At 35.8% G+C, this 25,306-nt stretch overlaps 1 protein-coding gene across 4 annotated transcripts in view; it reads left to right on the top strand.

Annotated features, from left to right (window-relative positions):
* Nucleotides 1-394: 394 nt before the first annotated feature.
* ARHGAP5 (Rho GTPase activating protein 5) overlaps nucleotides 395-25,306 on the top strand; it is a 102,918-nt gene continuing 78,006 nt past the window's right edge. For 3 of the 4 annotated variants that reach the window (XR_008914912.1, XM_056810402.1, XM_007472516.3), the window contains exons 1-2: nucleotides 440-917; nucleotides 12,311-16,192. Coding sequence is in view for 3 of the 4 variants with exons in the window: in XM_056810402.1 (XP_056666380.1) it covers nucleotides 12,470-16,192 (3,723 nt within the window). In the remaining variant the exon portion in view is untranslated. Of the gene's footprint in view, nucleotides 918-12,310; nucleotides 16,193-25,306 lie in introns of all 4 variants that reach the window. The other variant, XM_056810401.1, reaches the window with a different exon arrangement.

Below are 25,306 nucleotides of genomic sequence, written 5' to 3'. Positions count from 1 at the left end.
AGAGGGGGGTGGTGCTTGGGCTGTGTGGCATGTTGCTTTCAAAGTGTGGAGTGTGGGATCGTGGAGTAGGATAAGACGGAGGATGGGAAAAGAAGCAAAAAAAAAAAGACACACAATCCCCAATGGGTGAAAGGGAAAAGGTGGGAAGGAATGGAGTAGGCGAGAGAACCAATGAATAGGGTAAAGTGAGGAAGAAAGGGAGGGGGGGTTAGAAACCAATGGGGGAGCTCGAAAGGGTTGGGGGGAAGAGCGAGGCTCCCCCATCCGTTCCCCCTCCCAGCTGGCTCGCGCCTTCCTCGGCTCCCGGGAGACGAGGGCCAGGGCGGGGCTAAACTAGGAGAGAAACTGGGGGAGGGAAGGGAGGTGTTAGGGAGGTGAGGGACTGCTGCGGGGTTGGGGGGGCAGGACGCGAGGGCGCGCGCGCGCGCGATCTTGGAGTCGCGGCGGCGCCTCCGCTCCGGGTGTGGGGCTGTGCGCGCGCGCGTTCTGGCGGCGGTGCGCGCTGGGAGAGATGCTGAGGTAAAGTTCGGGAGAGAGGGAACGAGAACCATCAGCGAGGGGGAGCTGGAGCGGCCGCCATTACTGAGCCCAGCGCGGCGGCCAGCCGGCAGGCGGGCGGGCTGCGACGAGCTGAGGGTCCTGGGGGGGAGGGGGGGAGGGAGGGGAGAGAGAGAGGACCACGATCCAGCCGCTGCCGGCTTGGAGATTTGGGGCGTGGAAGGGGGGGTGCCTGGAGGGACGCGGCGGCCGGTGCTGCTGGGAGGCGAACGGAGACTGGTGGAGGAGGAGGAGCAGGAGGAGGCGGCGGCGGCGTGAGCTCTCCCCAGGAATGTCGCTGCTGGTGCCGCCGCCACCCCTGCCGCCGCCGCCGGGGCTGCTGCCTTTGAGGAGGAGGCGGAGGAGACCGACCATGTTAGGTAGGACCTTCTCCCCTCCCCGGGGCCTGGTCAGGGTCGCCCCCCTCTCCACACTCAAGCCCGGCGGCTACCACCGCTGGGGCCGCCGGCTGTAGCCAGTTTCAGGGGCTGGGCCCCCTTCTCTTCTCTCTCCTCTTCCGAACCCTCCCCTTCCAGGCCGGGGGGGGGGAGCGAGGGGGGCTGGAAGCTGAGTGTGATCGAGGGTCGGGGGTGGTGTGGGAGACGGTGAGTGTGAAGGGCAGGGAGAGCTGCTGCTGCCTCTCAGGTGACGCGGGGCAGACGGGCAGGCAGCAGTAAGGCCGGCCGGCCTGGGAGTTGAAGGAGGTTAGAGCCGGCTTCCTCCCTCCAGCTCCCAGTTTCTCTCCCCGCAGCTCCCGGGCCCTAGTGGCGGGCGGCGCGCGGGGGAGGGAGAAGGAAGGTGGTAGTGTCTCTCCCTTCTTCCCTCCCTCCTTTCCCCGGCTTCTTGGGATTGCCGCCGCAGCTAACGAGTTCCACCTGGAAGGAGGAAAAAAAGGGGGTGGGGGCTTGTCAGTAGAAACGGAATCTCCACTCCGAACTTAATCTCTTCTTGGAGTGAGCGGCCCTTTCACTTTTTCACCCGTCTGTTATCCACCCCCCCCCCCCCATAAACACACATACATCCCCCATTTCCCCCCTTCCATTTTCCCTTTTCTTCCAATTCCTTAGCTCATGGGATTCGGGGAGAGAGAGAAGTTTGGGCTACGACACCCTAAACATTAGGTCCTATCAATGAACACAACTGCCTTCGCCGCATTTCAGTTTCTACTTGAATAACCTCTAGGCTCCCAGTCCTTTGGTTTCCACTGAGGAAAAAGTATCGGGGTGGGGGTGGAAACTGCGCGGGAGCGCGCGCGCACTTATACACACATTAAATACAGACACATTCACCCATCCCCCTCCTCTTAGCATTATTAGAAATGCTTGTGAGGTGGAGTCTGGATAGTGTTGTAGACGAGGTAGTAGAAAGGTATTCGGAACTGAGAGAGAAGCAGATCCTAACGACGCTTAGGAAAATTATAAGAAAGTTGAAAGGGAGAAGCTTGCACTCTTATTCCCTCATCCTATAAAATCTGGATATTGAATATATTTAAATGGAAGCCGAAGTGTTTTAAACCAACACCACAATAGGCCTGTAGGTGGGTGTGTGCACACACTTTGAAGTTTATATTCTCAAAGATAATTTGATTTTACTCTGTGATGTTTAGCTAGGCAACTGTGGCAACATTAAAAAAGATGTTGTTCTTAACCTGTCAAAGATTTCACTGTACTAATCCTTGTTAAAGTCTTCAACAGGTGTCTCTTTTTTCTTCCTTCATAAAATCCAATATACAAAAACCTACACAATTTACAAAAAAGAGATTAGGGAGTGGTGACTTGGAGTTCACACTTGAATTAAGGGGGAATTCTGATTTCTGGGGTAGTGCTCTTTCTACTATACCAGACATTGGATCACAAATGTATACATTTGACCTCTTAGGCAGTCTTTAATTTACAATGTTTTGCCTTTCATACATTTGTATCACCTGTTCAATAGTGACCGATTTTACTTATATGAGAAGCATTACAAAGGAGAGGGAAAGATAAGGGAAACTGAAGAACAAAAAAGTAAGATTTTTTTGCAAGATCACATTAAAAAAATCTGAGAGTCCGTCTCCTCCTCAAAAAAAATAATCTCAACACCAAAGCTACCTCTCTGGTAGTCAAGTCATCGAATCATTGTTCTGATTTTATCTTCTGGTTGAAGGCAGCCAAAAAAAAAAAAGAGTTGATGAACAATATGGTTGTCGTGTAGAATTCATTTAATTCAGCCCATTATATTCATTACTTTGATAACATAATTACTGAGTTTCAAAGGGAAGCATTTTATATTTCTGAAGATTGGAAGTCCTTTCATCTGAAATGTGGTTATATATTGGGGGTAGATTTGTTTCCTTTTCAACTAAGAATATGTATGACATTTTAAAAAGGATTGTAGTGTAAAGATAGATTCTGAATTCTTTCATACTGTTTATCCCAAATGTTTTGAACCCATATCTTAAAAAAAAAGTTTCATAGACAGTACTGGTACATCCTGTTTCACTCGAAATTTAATTCTTTGCTTTTTACCTTGTAAGTGAAGGTCAAGTATGATTGAATTGGTTAAAATGGAGATTACTTTATTTACAATCATATTTGAAGTTGAAGTTGATTTTCAATTTACAAAAATCATCCCATTAGGTTTTTTGTTAAGTTTGAGAAATCTTAATATATAATATTTAATAAGTTATACTTAAGGTGCTTAAGCACTTGACTTTCTCAGAACAGTTCTCAGAATAGATCTGGGCTGTAACAAGCCATTATCTTGTTAAATATCTAAATAAATAATTAAGTAAATTACTCATAAGACCTGGGCTTCAGTTTTCTCATCTAAAAAATAATGTTGAAAATAGATGTTTTCTAAGCCTCTTAATGAAACTTCTTACTGACTAATAAAGTAGTCAAAAGTTACCATATGTAATCTTAAATTTTATATTGAATAGTATTAATTTTACCAATAAGTGTATCTACTTTTTGCCTGGCATTGTGCTGAGCACTCACTGGATGTATGGAATGATAAAGAAAAAATCAAATCATGCCTCTCAAGGTGCTTACAAAAATCTTAATGCAGGGGATAGTTCAGGAACCCAGAAAAAGTATAGGATTATAGGGAAATGTAGTAAGTATAGAGATTGGGGCAGTGTGAGAAGACATCATTAAAATATTGTTTATAGATATCTCACTTAAAACATATATTAATTTCTCATTTATAATTGTGATCACATTTATAGAACAATTGTTGAAGTTAATTTTCATATTAAAGGGATTTAAGCTCCTTAATGGTTTGGAGATGAGCTGCCTTATGTGAAATCTTATCAGGTACTTAAAATTTCTATGCAAATACCAACTTAGTATGAATTTCAATATTCCAATCTAGAAGTTCAATTTGAGTTAACAACTCACTTTTTAGAAATACTGTTTTAGGAACTCTTTCAGAATCTAATTTTGTCACTTCTTACCTCCATTAAGGTACATGGTAGTAAAATAAACATTCTTAATTCTTGGAGAATTTGAGATAGCCAGTTATGTTCAATTGGAAGTTAAAAAAAATTATAATGGCATATTTGCATATTATAATAGTTTGATGCCTAAATTTTTCCTTTTTAAATCACATTTAAAAGATCTAAGTGAAACTCACTTTTAAAGCAATGGTGAATTCTTTGGTAAAATGAAGAAGCATTTTGTAACTTTACTTTGATATTTTGAATCTGCTTTTTCATCTGTGCTGGATACCCCATCTACTAATTGAGATTGAAACCTTTGTTTTCTAATTATGGTCATAGAAGTAAAACTAGAAACTCTTATTTATCTTCTAATCATACTCATAGAAGTAGAATTGGAAGGGACCTTAGAGGTTATCTAGTTCAACCTCTTCATTTTACAGAAAAGAAGATTTAAGGCTAAGAGGGGTTACATAGGTAGGGGGAGCAGCTAGATGACTCAGTGGATAGAGAGCCAGTAGGAGATAGGAGTTCTTCAGACACTTTCTGGCTGTGAGACCCTGGACAAGTCACTTAACCTCCATTGCATAGTCTTTACCACTCTTAGTAGTGATTCTGAGATGGAAGGTAAGGGTTTTAAAAAAACAAGGTTCCATGATAGAAGAGGGGAAAGGGAATAAATTTATATAGCACCTATAATGTGCCAGGACATTAAAAAAAATCTCATTTGATCCTCATAATAACCTTTGTGAGATGTTAGTCTTTCCCCCATTTTACAGTTGAGGAAACTGAAGCCCAGGTTCACATAACTAGTAAGAGTCAAGATTTGAACTCAGTTCTTCCTGATTCTGGCACTAGCGCTCTCTCTCTCTCTCTCTCTCTCTCTCTCTCTCTCTCTCTCTCTCTCTCTCTCTCTCTCTCTCTCTCTCTCTCTCTCTCTCTCTCTCTCTCTCTCTCTCTCTCTCTCTCTTCTCTCTTTCTCTTTCTCTCTTTCTCTCTTTTTCTCCTCTCTCCTCTCTTCTCTCTCTCTCTCTTTGGCAACATGAGCTGCTGCTATGTGTCAGAGTTGGGGCTTGACCTCAGATCTAGCATTCTTTCCACTGTGTGATGTTGCCCCTGTGATTCTTGTCCATTTCTTTTCATAAGTTCTTCTTAAAGGATCTGTTTAACTGTCTGGAGGTTTTCCATCCAGGCGGTATTTAGCATCTGCTTTGTTCAAGATTCTGTGCTAGGTGTTGGGGAGAGATACAAAGGCAAAACCCAAAATATCCCCATCCTCAGGGAGTTTCCCTTATACTGCAAGAGGAATGTAAAGAAATCCCAAAGACAGATATATATGTGTTATTACATGTAAACTGACATCTACACGTGTATGTCTACATATGTGTGTATAGGTGGTTGGAGAAATGTGGGCACCCTCTGCCCTCTTTTCTGCTCTTTTGTAATTTTGTCAAGAAAGGGAATAGTATTGGACTGGATATGTCATTCTCATTATCAAGTCTACAATATTTTGGATGTTTTAAGTAATTTTTAATTTTTAGATTGGCTTTTACCATTTCATTCACATTTGCCACATACTGAACTGGTTACCTAAATCAGTTCAGTGCAGATTATCATGTATCATAGAGGTTTGGATGTAATACCTGGGAAAGTTGAGGTGATGCAATCGGAAGTCTTATGAGCTTGGAGACAGAGTTCAAGTTTGAATATTAGCTCTGCAGCTGAATACTGTGACCAGAGACTCAAGTTTCCTTATTTGTAAAACAAGAGCTTTGGACTATGGAACTGCCTATATTTCTCCTCACTTAAAATATGTGATTTTGTTGATCAATAATCTTTAAAACTCTAAGTATGCTTTTTGTAGTTAACCACTAAGTTTTAAAATCATTTTTTATAAAATAGTCCATCAATAAGTTAAATTTTTATGAACTTAATCATTAGCAAACACAAATATTTTCAGAAGTTTAACCATTTCTCTAGCTCAAAATTTGTTTTAATTCACTTTTGAATTAAAAGAACACATACTTGATCCTCTCTCATCTATGTCTTCAGTACATGAATGGTACTATTTTAGGTGCTGTAATCTGTGAATGCTTTTCTCTAGGACCTTGTAATCTACTTGGAGATAAAGTATAAACAGAAAAATTGAATTACAACATAGATTTTAATGAGACTTTAGGATGATAAAAGAAGAGGTGTCAGTAGGCAGTTTAACTGATACTGTTGGGAAAAGTTTATTGGGAGGTCCTGGGTTCAAATTTGGTCTCAGACACTTCTAGCAGTGTGATCCTGGGCAAGTCCCTTAACCACCATTGCCTAGCCCTTACTGCTCTTCTGCTTTGGAACCAAGTCATTGTATTGATTCCAAGTTGGAAGGTAAGGGTTTTTAAAAAATGGAGAGAGAATAGTTTGAATTTTCTCTGCTTTTATTCTACTTGATCCTCTGTACCTTTTGACAATGTTGACCATCCACTTCTGCTGAACACTATTCTCCTTTGGCTTCTATTGCCTCCTCTTCTCTCTAACCTTCTGAGACTTCCTCAGACTCCTTTGCTTATTCATTACCCTGTTCCTGTCCATTAGGCCCACCAAGGTCCTGACCTGGGCCCTATTTCTCTATTTTCTTCCTGGCTAATATTATTGACACTCACAACTTCAGTTATAATCTCTTTGCAAATAACTTTTAGATCTAGAAATCCAGTTTTAACTTCTCTCTGGAATTCTCATCTTGCATTACTAACAGCTCTCTGGGCATCTTTAAATATTCCATTAATGTCTTCAGTGGAACTCCTTACATTTAACTTTTTACCTCTAAACTTTACATTTCTTTTAAGACTAGTCTACCCTGCCACTTAGTTTTGAAACTTTGTAAGTTATTCCTGACTCTTAACTCTCTTCCCTTCTCATATCCTATCAGTTGCCAAGTCTAGTTTTTCATAATTCCTCAGACTTTCTCAAATCCAACCCTTTCTCTCCACCTATACCTAGCTTCCTCCTAGTTTAGCCTTCCATCACCTTCACTTCTTAAAATATTTAGTTTGCTCCAAAGCACAGTCCAACACCAACACTCAGTAAGCCTTAATCTGGATTCAAAGGATCTTGGTCCTATTCATCCATTTAGCTCTGTGACAGAGCCCAAGCTTCTGTTGCTTCATTTTTAAAATATGGGTAATTCTTAAGTCACAGGCTTCTTGTGACAATCATATGAGAAGCATAGCACACAGTTTGTTAAATAGTTATGTGCTAAATAAATGTCAGTCATTATCATTTTTATTACTTTTAACTTCGTCTTTACTGCTGTTCTAGTTTCATCTCTCCCTTCCTGTATCTAGTTTCTCCCTTTCCAATTTATTTAACATATATCCTGTAACATATAATCCTTCTGATAGCAACTTTCTGACCATGCTATTTTGTTTAAGAGTCTTTTGCCTTCTACATTCGATGCTCTTCTATGTGATTTTTATGGGTCTATAATATTGGCTTATCCTTCAAGTTGAATCTTTTCCTTCTTGTTCATTGTTGTTTCAGTTGTATCCAACTCTTCATGACCACTTTTAGGGTTTTTCTTGGCAAAGGTGTCTCCGGGTTATTTATAGAGGAGGAAACTGAGGCAAACAGGGTTAAGTGACTTGCCCATGCTTGTACAACTAGGAACTATTTGAGGTTAGATTGAATTTGGGAAATTATCTTTCTGACTCTAGGGTCTGGTACTCTATCCATTGTCATGTAGTTGCTTCCCAACTATTCAGCTGATTTTCTTTACTATGTTCCATACAACTCATTATTGGACTTTTCCCTATGCAATTTCCTATCTTTCCCCTCTGCCTAGCTATACCTCAAGTGCCCAAGATTCAGTCTGTATTCGGCTTCCATGAAATCCCTACCAAATCCCTCTATTCTCTGAATATCTACTACATGAATTTGACTTGTCTCTTAAACTAGATTAAGTGTTTCTTAGGTATTTAGGATCACAAAATCATAGAATCAGAATTATAATGATCCTCAAAAGACCAATTGAGTCCAGCCCTTATTTTACAAATTAGGAAACTGAGGCACAGAGGTAAAGTCATTTTTCCCAGGGTTACACTGTTGGTGAGCATTTGACGTAGTACTTGAATTCCTGTTTTCCTGATTTCAAGTCTAGTGCCTAATCCACTATGCCACATGCCTCTCACTTCTTTATTCCTTGTTGAGAATGATAGTTTCTGTGAAATGAGCTATTTTTCTTTTCTTTTTTTTCTCACCATCAATACGAGAAAATATGCTTATTTTGCAGTAGAAAGCCTTTTTTGGAAAGATCTTTCAGAGTAACATCTCAAAAGCAGTAGATCACAAAGATTACAATTTAAATCTAGAGTAAGAGCATTTGTTTTACATCTGATATTCTAAAACTTGTCAAGACACTCCCCATTTTAAAAATATTCCATTAGATTTGAATGGACATGTAATAATTATATATTCTTTTAGTTGAAGGTGATAGTAATCTGATTCTAAAGTCAGAGAGCAGTGTGATTTTTCTAGAGTCTTAACTAATACTTTAATAAGTTATGTGGATTTTGACTTGTTTAAAATTAAGAAGGTAGCTTTAAACATATGAAATGGATCTCTGTTTTTCAGTTTTGTGATTTCATCTCTAGGTTAGGATTTAGTGGTAAATTCCTGGATTTGGAGTGGAGGAGATTCCACTTTAGTTCTGCATATATTTATTATATGTTGTGTGCAGAGTTTTGTGCTAGGTAAAATTTGATTAGAGTTTCTTAGGGAGTTTACTAGTGGGGTATGGCACATTATTAGGTTTTAAATTTATAATTCAATACTTAGAGAGAAGTAGAAAGTTCTTTGGGAAGTCTACAGTGCAGGAGAAAACCATTACCAGCTGAGGTGATTATCAGAGAAGTTTTTTGGAAATAGTATTTGAGCTAGTCTTCCAAACTTATGACTATGATTGTGGTGCAAGCCTTAATTTATTATCTCATTAGGAAAGTATATATAACAGAATATTGTTTTTATAGTCTAATGTTGAATTATTTAATTTTTTCAAACTATATAAAATTAAAAAAAACCCTGTAAAATGTTCACTATTTCTCTTATACTTCAAGTAATAGTAGATATATTCAATTGGAATTAGCAACCTGGAGATATATCAAACCATAGCCTTCATTTATTCTAGATAATTTTATTTGGTTAAATGTTCAATATATAGCCAGGTTTGGATTTGGACTTGGGTCTGCTGAGTTCTTCTGTGTTGAAGATTTGCAAATAAAAATATTTTGTCAGAGGTGAGAACCTTTAATTTCTTAGTTGCATCTCTTTATATTCTATTATTTAGGCTTTGGAAATATAAATTCCCTGTCTTCATATTTTAAATTGCAAAAAATGACTATTTTCAAGTTAATGAGATATTTGTAAAGCATTTAGCACAGTGCCTGGCACATTACACAATGCTAGCTGTTATTATTAAATGTACCCAAGATATTTTCAGTTCAGGCTATATTTTAGGTTGTATTCACCAAACTTTTTGAAAATTAAGTATTCCCTTAAACAACACAAATGAACATAAGAATATTATTTTGTATTTATTAACTAACCTTGATCCTGATTAACAGGATTTTGTTGCCTATTTGGAATGTGGCTTAACTTTGTCATGATGTTCTTTTAATTTATTAAATTTGTCTCAGTCAATATGAGATCTTTTTGGGCTCCAGAATATATGAGAGAAATTTCAAATATGAGGAGAGAAACTTAGAAAAAATCAACAACCAACTCTTAGATACCACATTAAGACAAATTGTCATATTACTACCTATGTATAATATTTAGATGACATATTTAAACATTTAGGATATTGTATATAGTTTCTTATATATCGGTATAACATCTCCCAAAATATTTTGACCTTAGAACATCCTGGGTTTGCAACATAAATACTGGTCTCTGCATAAAAGGGAAGTTGGGAACTTTTAGGTAATTAAACCTTATCCATACTCCCCAAAATTTCTGCATATAAGTACCATTGATACCCATATAATTTCATGTTTACCATTTTAGAGAAAAATAAATGAATAGTTCAGTAATTTTTTCTTAGGATTCCCATTTATATTATATAGAGCATCAAGGATTCTTGGAACATAGTTTGGACATTGTTTTAGTGCAGTATTTTAGAAGTACAAGATAAACTGTTGCCTTTAACGTCTGCTTTTTAAAATAACATTGTTATTAAGTCTTAAGAGGGGTAAAAAACTTGTTGCTATTAATTGCATATTCAAGTTCTTAATAAATCTTTAAAAAAATTTTTCCAGATCCTTTATAAAACTGTTGTATAAAAATAGCAAGTAAAATTGCATTAAGATGAATTGAAAGTCATTTCTTCTATTTTTCTGATATTTTACATTGGAATAGTTATAACAGTTTCTTCAAAATCCAAGCTATATTTTTCCTTCATTTGAATAGGCATCTTTTATAGAATTATACCCTACTAAAACATGCTCAGGGACTATTCTGCTATGTATATGAGAGGTACTGTTTTCTCTAATATACACAATGAATCCATGCTGTTTTAAATTTCTAATTTTTTTTAATCTTTATATCTTTTAATATCACCTTGCTATTCAACTGTTATTTTTCACTGTTATCAGTATATGTTCCTTTTGCAACCTACTCACATTTAATTGTTTCTAATCTGCTATTGTAACTTAGGAAAGCTAAGTATTAAATCAGAATCCTCAAGTAAGGCAAGCTGTAGTTGTGCTATTCAATTTGAGTGGATTAGAGAATATGGACTTTGTAAGAATTTATGTGGGCTTGAAAATTTTTGGTTGTTTTCTAGATAGTTGAGGTTTCAAGAAGTTTGATAGCTAGGTGGGTGAGATGTTATTAGAAATAAATCCTTTTTGAATAATGTAAGTGTTTTTGCCATTTAAACAATTATATTTTATAGAATTTTAGAAAATGAAAATTTCCAGTATTGACTTGATAAAGTAACATGCTTTCTTTTAAAAAAAGAAAAGAAAAATTCAAGAATACCTCTTGTCTTAGATTAATTGATATGGAACTAGGTATCTTCTAGTTCTTTCCTTAGATCTCATAGCTTGGCCAAATATGATTTTTTTCATCAGGAAAACCAAACAGTTACTACATAATGTGTAGGTACTTTTGAATAGAATTTTGATATAGGTTTTAGAGGAAATATTTATTGTATAATATATAATTATATAGTATTATATATAGAGTGCCAGTGTGTTGAAGTTCTTTTACTAACAGACTTGGTCATGGGATTGTAAATTTAAAACTGGAAGGGATCTTAGAGGTTATCTAGTCTTAAAATTTTACATATGAGAAAATTGAGGCCCAGTAAGTCGCTTACTTAAGGTCACATAACTAAGTGGCAGAAAAAAAAACAACCCAAAATTCATACATAGGTCTTCTGACATCTGACCTAGCACTTTTTGTCTTGCATTGGCTATTAAGGGGTTTTCATGGTCATTTAAGTTATTTAAACAAGAAGGCAAAAAGTAAGAGAATAGAGGCTATTACCCTGTAAATCACAAGGGTCAAGGAATTTTGCAGTCAGGATTTTATATCATTTTTGCTTATGCAAATAACATCAAGAAAATTTGGTGTTTTTCGAGAGTATGATTTAAAAAAATTTTTACGACCAACTTATTTGAGCCATCAGTTTATTAATAACTGATAGTAATAATACTATAATACTATATAGTAATAATATTACTATATTAATAATAATATTATATAGTAATATTATTACTATATAGTAATAATACTATAAGATTCTATGATTTCAGAAACAGTTTCTCATTTAGCTTAAAAAAACAAAACAAAAAAAACCCTCTTATCTTCTGTCTTAGAATCAATACCATGTATTAGTTTCAAAACAGAATAGTGGTAAGGGCTAGGCAATCAGGGTTAAGTGACTTGTCCAGGTTCACACAGCTAGGAAGTGTCAGAAAGTTAGATTTCAACCCAGGACCTCTTTGTCTCTAGGCATGCCTCTATCCACTTAGCCATCTAGCTTCCCCCTCATTTGATTTTTAATATAGACTTCTGAGGTAGCTTATATAACAGTATACCTTTATTACAAATGAGGATATTGAAGTCCAGAGAGTTTGTGATATAACTCAAAGTTATATAGCTCATAAGTAGCTGAACCAGGATTTGAACATAGCCCCTTCCAAGTCCATAGCCCCTTCTCTTTTATTAGGCTCCCTGTCATACAAAATGCAAAGAATTTGTCAGATAATACTGTTGCAGTGGAATTGAGGATTTGCTTTGTTTTGAGCAGTTACATTTTATGTTGTAAATTACTTTTAAGAATTGACTTTTTTTTCTTTTCTTCAGGAAGATGATCCTTATAATCATGAAGATCTGCTTTCTGCACAGAAATGAGGAAAATACAATATAGTTCTGAAATTGAAGATCTGTATTTTCGTGGAATGCTTTCAGAATGAGAAATACATCTGGTTACCTTGGTGAACATAGAAGGATGAAAAGAGCCTCATGATGGCAAAAAACAAAGAACCTCGTCCTCCATCCTATGCTATAAGTGTAGTAGGATTATCTGGGACTGAAAAAGACAAAGGTAACTGTGGTGTTGGAAAGTCATGTTTGTGCAATAGATTTGTGCGTTCCAAAGCAGATGAATATTACTCTGAGCATACCTCTGTGCTTAGTACAATTGACTTTGGAGGAAGAGTAGTCAACAATGATCATTTTTTGTACTGGGGTGACGTAACACAAAGTGGTGAAGATGGAATAGAATGCAAAATCCATGTCATTGAACAGACTGAGTTCATTGATGATCAGACTTTCTTGCCTCATCGGAGTACGAATTTGCAACCATATATAAAACGTGCAGCTGCATCCAAATTGCAGTCAGCAGAAAAACTGATGTACATTTGCACTGATCAATTAGGCTTAGAGCAAGACTTTGATCAGAAACAAATGCCTGAAGGGAAACTCAGTGTAGATGGCTTTTTATTATGCATTGATGTAAGTCAGGGATGCAATAGGAAGTTTGATGATCAACTTAAGTTTGTGAATAACCTATATATACAGTTGTCAAAATCAAAAAAACCTATACTAATAGCAGCAACTAAATGTGATGAATGTGTAGATCATTATCTTCGAGAGGTTCAGGCATTTGCTTCAAACAAAAAGAATCTCATCGTGGTAGAAACCTCAGCACGATTTAATGTCAATGTTGAGACATGTTTCACTGCACTGGTACAAATGTTGGATAGAACCCGTGGCAAACCTAAAATTATTCCCTATCTGGATGCTTATAAAACACAGAGACAACTTGTTGTCACAGCAACAGATAAATTTGAAAAACTTGTGCAAACTGTGAGAGATTATCATGCAACTTGGAAAACTGTTAGTAATAAATTAAAAAATCATCCTGATTATGAAGAATATATAAACTTGGAGGGAACACGAAAGGCCAGAAATACATTTTCAAAACACATAGAGCAACTCAAGCAAGAACATATAAGAAAAAGAAGAGAGGAATACATCAATACACTACCTAGAGCTTTTAACACACTTCTGCCAAATCTTGAAGAGATTGAACATTTGACCTGGTCAGAAGCCCTAAAATTAATGGAGACACGAACAGAATTCCCATTGTGTTTTGTGGTGCTGGAGAAAACACCTTGGGATGAAACTGACCACATAGACAAAGTGAATGATAGACGGATTCCATTTGATCTCCTTAGCACTTTGGAAGCGGAAAAAGTCTACCAGAATCACGTACAGCACCTAATTTCTGAAAAGAGGAGGGTGGAAATGAAGGAAAAATTCAAGAAAACTCTGGAAAAAATTCAGTTTATTTCACCTGGACAACCCTGGGAAGAGGTTATGTGTTTTGTAATGGAGGATGAAGCCTTTAAATATATCACTGAGGCTGATAGCAAAGAGGTATATAGTAGGCATCAGCGAGAAATAGTTGAAAAAGCCAAAGAAGAATTTCAGGAAATGCTTTTTGAACATTCTGAACTTTTTTATGATCTGGATCTTAATGCAACACCCAGTTCAGATAAAATGAGTGAAATTCACACAGTTTTAAGTGAAGAACCCAGATATAAAGCTTTACAGAAACTTGCCCCTGATCGAGAGTCCCTTCTACTTAAGCATATAGGGTTTGTTTATCATCCCACTAAAGAAACCTGTCTTAGTGGTCAGAATTGCATGGACATTAAAGTAGAGCAACTACTTGCTAATAGTCTTTTACAACTGGATCATAGTAGATTAAGACTGTACCATGATAGTGCCAACATAGATAAAGTTAATCTTTTCATTTTGGGAAAGGATGGTCTTGCACAAGAACTAGCAAATGAGATAAGGACACAGTCTACTGATGATGAGTATGCCTTAGATGGAAAAATATATGAACTAGATCTTCGACCAGTTGATTCAAAATCACCTTATCTTTCTAGTCAGTTATGGAATGCTGCCTTTAAGCCACATGGATGCTTCTGTGTATTTAACTCTATTGAATCACTTAATTTTATTGGGGACTTCATTGGAAAAATAAGAACTGAAGCATCACAGATTAGGAGAGATAAATATATGGCCAATCTTCCATTTACATTAATATTAGCTAATCAGAGGGACAGTGTTAGCAAAAATTTACCTATTCTTAGACATCAAGGGCAACAGTTGGCAAACAAACTACAATGCCCTTTTGTAGATGTACCCACTGGTACATACCCTCGTAAATTTAATGAAGCTCAAATAAAACAAGCTCTAAGGGGAGTATTGGAATCAGTTAAACGCAATCTGGATGTTGTAAGCCCTGTTCCCACCAACAAAGATATAGCTGAAGCTGACCTGAGAATTGTCATGTGTGCCATGTGTGGTGATCCATTTAGTGTGGATCTTATTCTTTCACCATTTCTTGACTCTCATGCTTGTAGTGCTGCTCAAGCTGGGCAGAGTAACTCTTTAATGCTTGATAAAATCATTGGTGAAAAAAGAAGACGAATACAGATTACGATACTGTCTTATCATTCTTCAATTGGGGTAAGGAAAGATGAACTGGTCCATGGATATATATTAGTTTACTCTGCCAAAAGGAAAGCATCCATGGGAATGCTCCGAGCATTTCTTTCAGAAGTTCAGGATACTATTCCGGTACAGTTGGTGGCAGTTACTGACAGCCAGGCAGATTTTTTTGAGAATGAGGCTATCAAAGAGTTAATGACTGAAGGAGAACACATAGCAACTGAGATCACTGCTAAATTTACAGCACTCTATTCTTTATCTCAATATCATCGGCAAACTGAGGTTTTTACATTGTTCTTTAGTGATGTTTTAGAGAAAAAAAATATGATAGAAAATTCTTACTTGTCTGATAATACCAGAGAGGCAACACATCATAATGAGGATGTTTTTCTTCCATCTCCCAGAGAGTGTTCTTTTTCTTATACTGGCTATATTGATTCAGAAGATGATACTGAAGCACCACCACCATATAGTCCAATTGGGGATGATGTTCAGTTGCTTCCAACACCTAGTGACCGATCCAAGTATCGATTAGATTTGGAAGGAAATGAATACCCAATTCATAGTACCCCAAATTGTCATGATCATGAACGAAATCATAAAGTGCCTCCTCCAATAAAACCCAAGCCAGTTGTACCTAAGACAAATGTAAAGAAATTGGATCCAAATCTCTTAAAGACAATTGAAGCTGGAATTGGTAAAAATCCAAGAAAACAAACCTCTAGAGTTCCTTTAGCACATCCTGAAGATATGGATTCCTCAGATAACTATGCAGAACCTATCGACACCATTTTTAAACATAAAGGTTATCCTGATGAGATCTATGTTGTCCCAGATGATAGTCAGAATCGTATTATTAAAATTAGAAACTCATTTGTAAATAATACCCAGGGAGATGAAGAAAATGGATTTTCTGATAGAACATCAAAAAGTCATGGGGAACGGAGGCCTTCAAAATATAAATACAAGTCAAAGACGTTATTCAGCAAAGCCAAATCTTATTATAGGAGAACACATTCAGATGCAAGTGATGATGAGGCCTTTACCACTTCTAAAGCAAAAAGAAAAGGAAGGCATCGTGGAAGTGAGGAAGATCCACTTCTTTCTCCTGTGGAAACCTGGAAAGGTGGCATTGACAACCCTGCTATTACTTCAGATCAGGAATTGGATGATAAAAAAATGAAGAAAAAAACACACAAAGTAAAGGAAGATAAAAAGGTAAGTGTTTTTAAAAACTCAAGGGTTTCCTTTTTTTAACCAAATTTTAAAATTTTGTGTTGTCCACATTTTTATTTTAGATAAATTTATGCAATTTTAATTTAATAGAATTGATAAATTATCCTAATTTATTGATAATTGATAGTGTGGCATGTGTTCATACAAAGTCTTAATATTATACATCAGATGTTTAGTGAGCAACCTTTTTCAAACCTTTCCACACTTGAACAATTGTATTCTCTTGAATGTTTTATTTTAATTGGATGAGCTATTATTTAATTCCTTTTATGGGCATTAGTAGTGGTTTTATTTGAGTGGGAATTTGATTTGATTTTCTGTTTCTCTGCCACCCCCCACATTCCATGTGGGTAGAATTTTTTTTTACTTTAGTCTTTAGGGTTCCAAATAAGAGACAGTTTAGATAATTCTCTTGCTAACTTCAAGTGAGAACATATCTGTTCTCTCTCTTTCTCTCTTTCTCTCATTTAGTATAGTGCTTTATGCACATGGATTACCAATATGTTTACTGAATTGAATTTTGTGTTTTTCACTGAATACAATTTTATGCTAGATGTTTATGTTAATGAATAGAACCTTTAAATATATTTTGAAGCCAGAATTTGTGGATATACCTTTTAATTTTCTGTAGATGCTGTGGCCTTTTAATGTTGCATGCTAATTGCTGACCCCATTAATTTATCTTTTCCTGTTGCTGTAATTACTCTTAAATGCTAATACTATTGCATGGAGTTGTTGTCACTTGTTTCAATTTTGAATGTTTTTCCCTTTTTTCAGGCAGTATATTAGATGTAGGGTATACTGTGGATCCCCTGAAAAGTTAAAAAAGTTTAGTCCTATAAGATTTTTATACATTCTGCATTTAGTACAAAAGGATGATTCATACAGTAGTAGTAAACATTAGGAGCCTCACAATATGTGGTATGAATACTGTAAGTCATAATTTGAATTTTATTTGTTTTATTTTCCATAATTTGATTTTTATTTTTGTTTTGCCCTACTTTCTTTTGACTTGAGAGAATATTTACACAGGTGACAGGGAATGAAAAAGAGTTATTAAATAATTTGTTAAGTTGGTGAATTCCAAAAATATTCTTATGATGGTAATGTCTGAGCAGTTGTATTATAATCAGAATAAAAATATTTGCCAAAGCTGCCTGCTGTTTATCAAACCTGATTGATTTAAAAGTGCAGATATTTGGGATTCACCTATGAACAAATGACAACTTTCTTCCATTTTCAGTTTTTATTTACTTTTTACTAATACTTGGTAAATGCCCTTATATATGACAATTATCTTAAAATTAGGAGCAATAACAAGTTCTCTTTTGAAAAATTGATTTGACCATGACTTTTTTCCCTATAAAATTCCTACTTATGCTGAGGTCACTTTGTTCATTCTCAACCACCATCACAATGCTCTGTCTGACCACTTTAACCCATTTCAAACTATAATTTGACTGATCTAGCCCATTAGATCCTATCATTCCCAAACAACCACACTTTCAGTTTAGTAATTTACCCCATGTTCTCATCTCTCTCCTATCCTTTACCTTGGTTTTTTTTTTTTTTATCCTAGCTCACAAGGCATAGGAGGGCTGTGGATAGATTTTTTTCCCCCCTGAAGTGTAATGATCTTGGACATTTGTGGAGATTCATGGGTATTCACATTTAATTATTTACATTTTTATCTTTAATTCTTTTCTCACCTGCATTTTGACTGAAATTGGAGTCTGCCTCACTAGAAGTACTTTGAATGCTGCTCTTTTGCTATTTTTATTACCAGCCTTCCTGACTTGTTTTCCTGTACTGGTGTTGCCATCTACTTCTGTTGGCCTTTTTTCTGATATTAGTACTTGATAGTATTTGAGCTGTGAAGGAGAAATGGCAGGAATGACTTTTCTTGAGTATTTTGTTTAATAGGGAGAGCTATGTTAGTGATCCTCAATACTCATGATCCCAGGACCAGTTTAGCAAAAATAAAAAAGATTTTGTAGACTAATTTTGTAGTTACACTTATAAAAATGTTATTCTGATGCATCTTAATTTGAGTTAAAGTCTACATTCAGTATTCTGATACTATTAAATCAAGATGGTATAATTTTAATGGAAAAAAAGTCGATAGTACAGAAAACCTTTATGATTCTTATATCAAATTTTATGCATTATACAACATGCAATTAAAATGTGATGCACTATATATGCCAGTACATTGGAATCTATTTTTTAAAAATAAAATTTACCTGTAGAAAACTTTCTGTTTATCTAGCTGGTATTCCATGTGTGAATATATGGTATTTTATCTATAAATTGGAGTGAATGCTGCAGAGAAAACTATGGAAGCTAAATTGCCTAGGAAAATGGTCTAGATAAATTAGAGATAGATAGTTTGTGGAAAATAATTGGTGTTATAATTGAATTCATTAAACACATATTGACTGTGTTTAATGACATGTCCCCAGCATTTTATCAGAGGGATTTTAAATGATGAAATCTTCCATTTCTTCTCTTGAAAAGCAAAAAGTCTTTGAAAGTTTGAGATATCTCATGACTAGAGAATGACTAGAGCCATACCTCTACTAAGCATGTTAATTGGTTTTGATAACATGAAGTAGTTCCATAGCAACGATATTATAGATGGAAGATTGTTGGACAGACACTTGATCTATAAAAGTTTAAAAACAAGCTTTATAGAAAACATCAAAAGGTAGAAGGACACATCTGCCTAGAGATATGCTGAAAAGGAAGGAAGGAAACAAGCATTTTTTAAAGTGCCTACTACACGCCAGACAGTGTGCTGTGTTCTACAAATATTTCATTTGGTCCTCACAATATATCTGGGAAGTAGGTACTATAATTATCCCTGTTTTCTACTTGAGAATACTGAAGCAGGTAAAGATGTAATGATTTGTTCAGGGTCACACAACTATTGTATGAGCTCAAATTTGAACTTGGGACTTCTGACTCTGGACTCAGTACTCTATATCCACTCTGCTACTTAATTGCTTAAAACAGACTTCAGATATGGTGACCTCAGTCATAAGACATAGATCAAAAGGTTGCAACTGGCTGTGGAACTGGGGTATATGTGGTGACCTCGAGGACAAAAATGAAAGACAGCCTTTGGAAGACAAGCAGGAAAGAACTTGTACTTCTCTGGGAATTCCTTAACTTAGTTTAAGATTTAGTTAAACATGAGTTTGTACTTCTTCACTCCCTTTGGTCCAGTTTATCATATCTTTCCAAAAGTAACTGGATAAGGAAGATCTTAGACCAATAGGTCTCTATAAAACAATGCTGAGCTCTAATATAATGTATACATTTGGGAAGGTAACAGATTGATCTGTAAATTTTTCTCAGTTATTTCAATAGATCATTAGGGTAAAACAGTGGGACAGTAACTTTGAACTTATGTAAATTGGGCTAAAAGTTTTAAGAAATGTTTGTTTTCTTCCTTTTGAGTTCCTGAAGTAGCCCCATGGAAGAATTAACTCCATACCTCTGTGATTAGTTTGCTATTGATTAGGGTTCTATCACCCTTAGGAGTGAGTTGTTTGTCTTAACACAACTCTGATATCTGTCTGTCTGTCTATCTGTCTGTCTATCTGTCTATCTGTCTGTCTGTCTATCTATCTATCTATCTATCTATCTATCTATCTTTTTTTAAACCCTTACCTTCCCTGTAATCAATACTATGTAAGGGCTAGGCAATGGGGTCAAGTGACTTGCTCAGGGTCACACAGCTGGGAAGAGTTTGAGGCCACATTTGAACATAGGACCTCCCATCTCAAGGCCTGTCTCTCAATCCACTGAGCCACCCAGCTGCCCCTGCAACTCTGATATTTAGCAAGCAGGCTAGAACACAAAGATTTAAATGAGATACTAGTGTTGGAGAAGGTTGTTAATGTTCCATATTAGTGAAGCTGGTCATCTACTAGTTTATTTGTAATATGTCTATAAAATAAATTTATACTAATATAGTATCAGCTTTTATATGGACAGTAAGGGAATTCAAAGGAAAGGACATTGTAGAGTAATTAAGGAAATGTATGCTTCCTAGGAGATTTGACTTGGCCTTAATACATAGGGTTTGAGTTAGTAAGGGACAGAAGATATTCTTGTTAAGTGAAACAAGCAGGGAAAGTTTCAAAGACTGACTGAACCTGTTGTCTGTGAGAGATGCTCAAAAGATTCTTGATAATCATAAAAGATGGACATGAGTTAAGATAGGTTATAGCCTTGAATATCAGGCTCAAGAGATTAGACTAGAGCCAATAAGTCATAGGATATCCAAATACTCTTGAATTGTAATTTCATTGATACAAGATGTTCTTTCCAGTCCTGTATATAGCAGCCAATCTGTGCCTGTGGATCTCAGAATTTATACAAATTATGATTCCTGAAAATAGCTTAATGGAGTGATTGTGATGATTGTCACTGATTTTAGATATCACTACACTGTGGTCACTTGCCAATTGTCTAAAAAAAAAATAGGTGGTACTTTATATTAAATCATAATATTGTCCATTGTCTTAGAACTGAATTTGGCTCCCACTTAGTATATTAGCCTTTTTTTTTTTTTAACTATGCTATAGTTGCTATGTGTCTGGTGTCCATTTTCTTCACTTTTCAGTCCCCTTATTTTATAGAGTGCTGGACTTCCCTGTGGTAGTAAGTAGCAGAAACAAGCTTATAATCAGGTCTTTAACTGCAAAACTTGTGCTTTTCTGTGCTTTCAGGCTACCTTCCCCTCCTAATCATGAAAGCATATAAGATATAAGAGCTTCAAAAGATCTCTACCAAGATCCTATATTTTAACATGCTCTCCTCACGTAGTTTTGCATTTATTTATATATCTAAAATATATTTCTTGTTTAGTCATTTCAGTAATGTCTGACTTTTTATGACCCTATTTGGGGCTTTCTTGGCAAAGATACTGGAGTGGTTTGCCATTTCTTTCTTCTGCTCATTTTTACAGATGAGGAAAGTGAGGCAAACAGAGTTAAGTGATTTGCTTAGGGTAACCCAGCTAGCAAGTATCTTGAGGCCAAATTTGAAATCAGGAATCCTGATTCCAAGCATGGCACTCTATCCATTGTGTCAGTACTTACACTTTCAACTTTATTGTTGACATATTCTTCTCCATGTCCTCAACCAACTGTCTAAAGTCTATTAAGATGTGATATTTTCTGCATAGGGAGTTGACTAATATGAATGAAATGATAACAGATTAAGACCCCCCCCAAAAAAAAAAAAACTTCCTCAGAAAAGGAAGAATAGCACAGATGTTGGTATTAAGTGATTTAAATAAAAGAGTTTAAAGATAGGGTAAGTAATTAGAACATTGATGGTTAAATGGTGGTCCTTTAAATTGCTGATAGTGTAAAAGAGTCCTTTAATCTAGCATTTATTTAAATTTTTAAAAATTTAGTAATCCCCCAATTACATATATTTTAATTAAGTTTATTTAATTAATTAATTTTGAATATTTTTCCATTGTTATATAGTTCATATTCTTTTCCTCCCCTCCTCCTACCTCCCTCCTGTAGCCAATGAGCAATTTGACCGGGTTTTTACATGTGCCATTGATCAAGACCTATTTCCATATTATTAATATTTGCACTAGAGTGATTGTTTAGAGACTGCATTCCCAATCATATCTTCATCAAACCATGTGATCCAGCAGTTGTTTTGCTTCTATGTTACTGTTCCCACAGTTCTTTCTCTGGATATGGATAGTGTTCTTTCTCATATGTCCCTCAAAATTGTCCTGGATCATTGCATTGCTGCTAGTAGGGAAGTCCATTACATTTGATTGTGCCACAGTGTATCCATTCTCTGGGTACAATGTTCTCCTGGTTCTCCTTTCACTCTGCATCAATTCCTGGAGATTGTTCCAGTTCACATGGAATTCCTCCAGTTGACTCGTTTCTTTGATCACAATAGTATCCCATAACCAACAGATACTACAATGTGTTTAGCCATTCCCCAATTGAAGGGCATCCCCTTATTTTCCAATTTTTTGCCACCACAAAGAGCGTGGATATAAATATTTTTGTATAAGTCTTTTTCCTTATTATCTCTTCCCCCAATTAGATTTAAAAACAATTTTTAACAGTCCTTTTCCAAAATTTTGAGTTCCAATTTCCTCCCTCCCACGTTTCTCCTTTCCCCAAGAGAGTAGGCAGTTTTATACAGATTTTACATGTATTTTTATGCAAGGTATTTCCATATTGGTCAAGTTGTAGAAGACATACAGACACACACATGCCTATGAAGAAAACAAAGTGAAAAATGCTATGCTTCGATTTGCATTCAGACTCCATTAGTTCTTTCTTTGGCTACGAATAACATTTTTCACTGAGTCCTTTGGAGTTATCTTGGATCATTGTATTGTTGAGAATAGTTGAGTCATTCACAGTTGGTTGTTGATACAACATTGCTTTTATTGCGTATAATGTCCTCCTATTTCTGCACACTTAACTTTCATATCAGTTCATATAAGTCTTTCCAGGTTTTCTGAAATCACCATGTTCATCATTTCTTAATAGAACAGTAATATTTCATTACAATTGAATACTACAACTTGCTCAATTATTCTTTAGTGGATAGACATCCCCATAATTTCCAGGTTTTTTTGTCACTACAAAAAGAGCTGCTTTAAATATTTTTGCACAAATACATACTTCTCCCCAACCCCCTTTTGATCTCTTTGGGAGATAGACCTAGTTGTGGTATTGCTGGGTCAAAGGGTATGAACAGTTATATAACCCTTTGGGATTAAATTGTTTTCCAGAATAGTTGGACCAATTCGCAATTTAACTAAGGAAGCATTAGCATCCCAATTTTCCCACATCCCCTCCAATGTTTGTCATTTTCCTATATAGTCATATTAATCAATCTGATAGTTGTGATGTCGTATCTCAGAGTTGTTTTAATTGTTATTTCTCTAATAGTGATTTAGAGCATTTCTTTATATGACTAGATAGTTTTGATTTCTTCTTCCAAAAACCACCTCTTCATGTCCTTTGACTTTATTGAATGGGAATGATATGTTTTCTTATAAATTTGACAGCTCGGTATGTATTTGAGAAATGAGGTTCTTGTCAGAGATACTTTGGTGTAAAATTATTTTACATTTTCTTCCTAATTTTGGTTGAATTGATTTTGTTTGTGCAAAAAATTTGTAAATTTAATGCAATCAAAATTATCCATTTTAAATCCTGTAATGCTCTCTATCTCTTATTTGGTCATAAATTCTTGGCTTATCCGTAGATCTCACATGTCCCCTTATTTACCTTATGCATATTCCATGTTACCTTAATTTGCTTATAGAATCAACCCTTATGTCTAAATCATGTACTCATTTTGACTATATCTTGGTACATGGTATGAAATGTTGGTCCTTGACCTAGTTTCTTCTATATTGTTCTCAGTAGTTTTTGGCAATAGTGAGTTCTTAAAGCTTGAGTTTTTCAAGCACTAGATTTTAGTAGTCTCTTACTACTGTGTATTGTGTACCTAATCTATTCCATTTACACTTCATTGTATTTCTGGGCCTGTATAACATTATTTTGATGGTTTGCTACTTTATAATACAGTTTGAGATAGGATATGACTAAGCTACCTTCTTTCACATTTTTTTCATTAATTCCCCTGATATTCTTGATCTTTTGTTCTTCCAGATGAATTTTGTTATTTTTCCTAGCTCAATGAAGCAATCTTTTTTGTAGTTTGGTATGGCACTGAATAAGTAAATTAGGTAGAGTTGTAATTTTTATTATATTGGCTTGGCCTGCCAATGAACAATTAACAATTTCCCCAATTGTTTAGATCTAACTTTATATGGAAAATGTTTAGTAATTTTGTGCATATAGTAACTAGATTTGTTTTGACAGATGGACTCCCAGTTATTTTATATTATCTGTGTTATTTTAAATGAAATTTCTCTTTCTTGCTTTTGGACTTCCTTGGTAATACATGGGAATGCTAATGATTTATCTGGGTTTATTTTATAATATTCTGCAACTTTGCTAATGTCAATTTTTTAAATTGAATTTTTAGTCAGTTCTTTAGGATTCTACATCATATTTTATTATTTGCAAAGAGTGATAATTTCATTTTTGTCATTTCCTATTCTATTTCCTACACTTTCTTTTTCTTAATTGCTATAGCTAGCATTTCTAGTTATAATATTGAATCATAATGGGTATCCTTGTTTCGTCTCTGATCTTATTAGGAAGGCTTCTAGTTGATCATATTACAGATAATATTTGCTGAAGGTTTTAGATGGATACTATTTATCATTTTAGTAAAAGCTCTATTCCTATACTCTCTAGTGTTTTAAATAGGAATGGGTGTTGTATTTTCTCAGAAGCTTTTCTTCATCTTTTGAGATAATCATGATTTCTGTTGGTTTTGTTATTGATAGAGTCAATTTTGCTAATAGTTTTCCCAACATTGAACCAGCTCTGTGTTCCTGGTGTAAAATCCACCTTATACATAGTGAATAATCCTTGTGATATATAACTGCAATCTCCTTGCTAGTATTTTATTTAAATAAGTTAGCATTTATCTAATTTTGTAGCACTGTTGGCTTCTGTGAAGCAGGCCACTGAGTTCTACAAAGAAAAAAGTTTAGAAGGCTGAAAAGCAAACAGCAAGTTTAGTTACCTCCATCTATATTTGTATTGACTGAAACAGAGCCACTGCTTTTTTTGTAATTTGTGGATTCATTCACAAGCCAATTTAATATACAGTCTGTTTTATATTCCATAACACTATCGACATCATCAAGGAAGGTCAAGGAACCTCATCCTGGCCACATTCAGTAGTCTTTATGTCTTATCATTCTCACTCCTGCTGCTGCATTTCATAAGGATCGCTCTCTCATTAGAGTTCTTTGTATATGGCAATATTCTACTTGTCCCAAACTACAAATTCTTCAAAACCCTTATTTCCAACTACCTTGGATATCTAGTAAATTGAGGAGGAAGGAGAGTGACGATAAATTATTTTTTATAATAGTGGCAGCAGTTAGAAACTGAATGCCCAAATTGCAATCCTCACACCATGTGTGAGCCCCCACCTTAGTGC

Source organism: Monodelphis domestica, chromosome 1 (assembly GCF_027887165.1).
Source record: "Monodelphis domestica isolate mMonDom1 chromosome 1, mMonDom1.pri, whole genome shotgun sequence".
In the NCBI taxonomy this organism is placed as follows: Eukaryota; Metazoa; Chordata; class Mammalia; order Didelphimorphia; family Didelphidae; genus Monodelphis; species Monodelphis domestica.
This window is presented reverse-complemented; position numbering and strand designations above follow the sequence as displayed.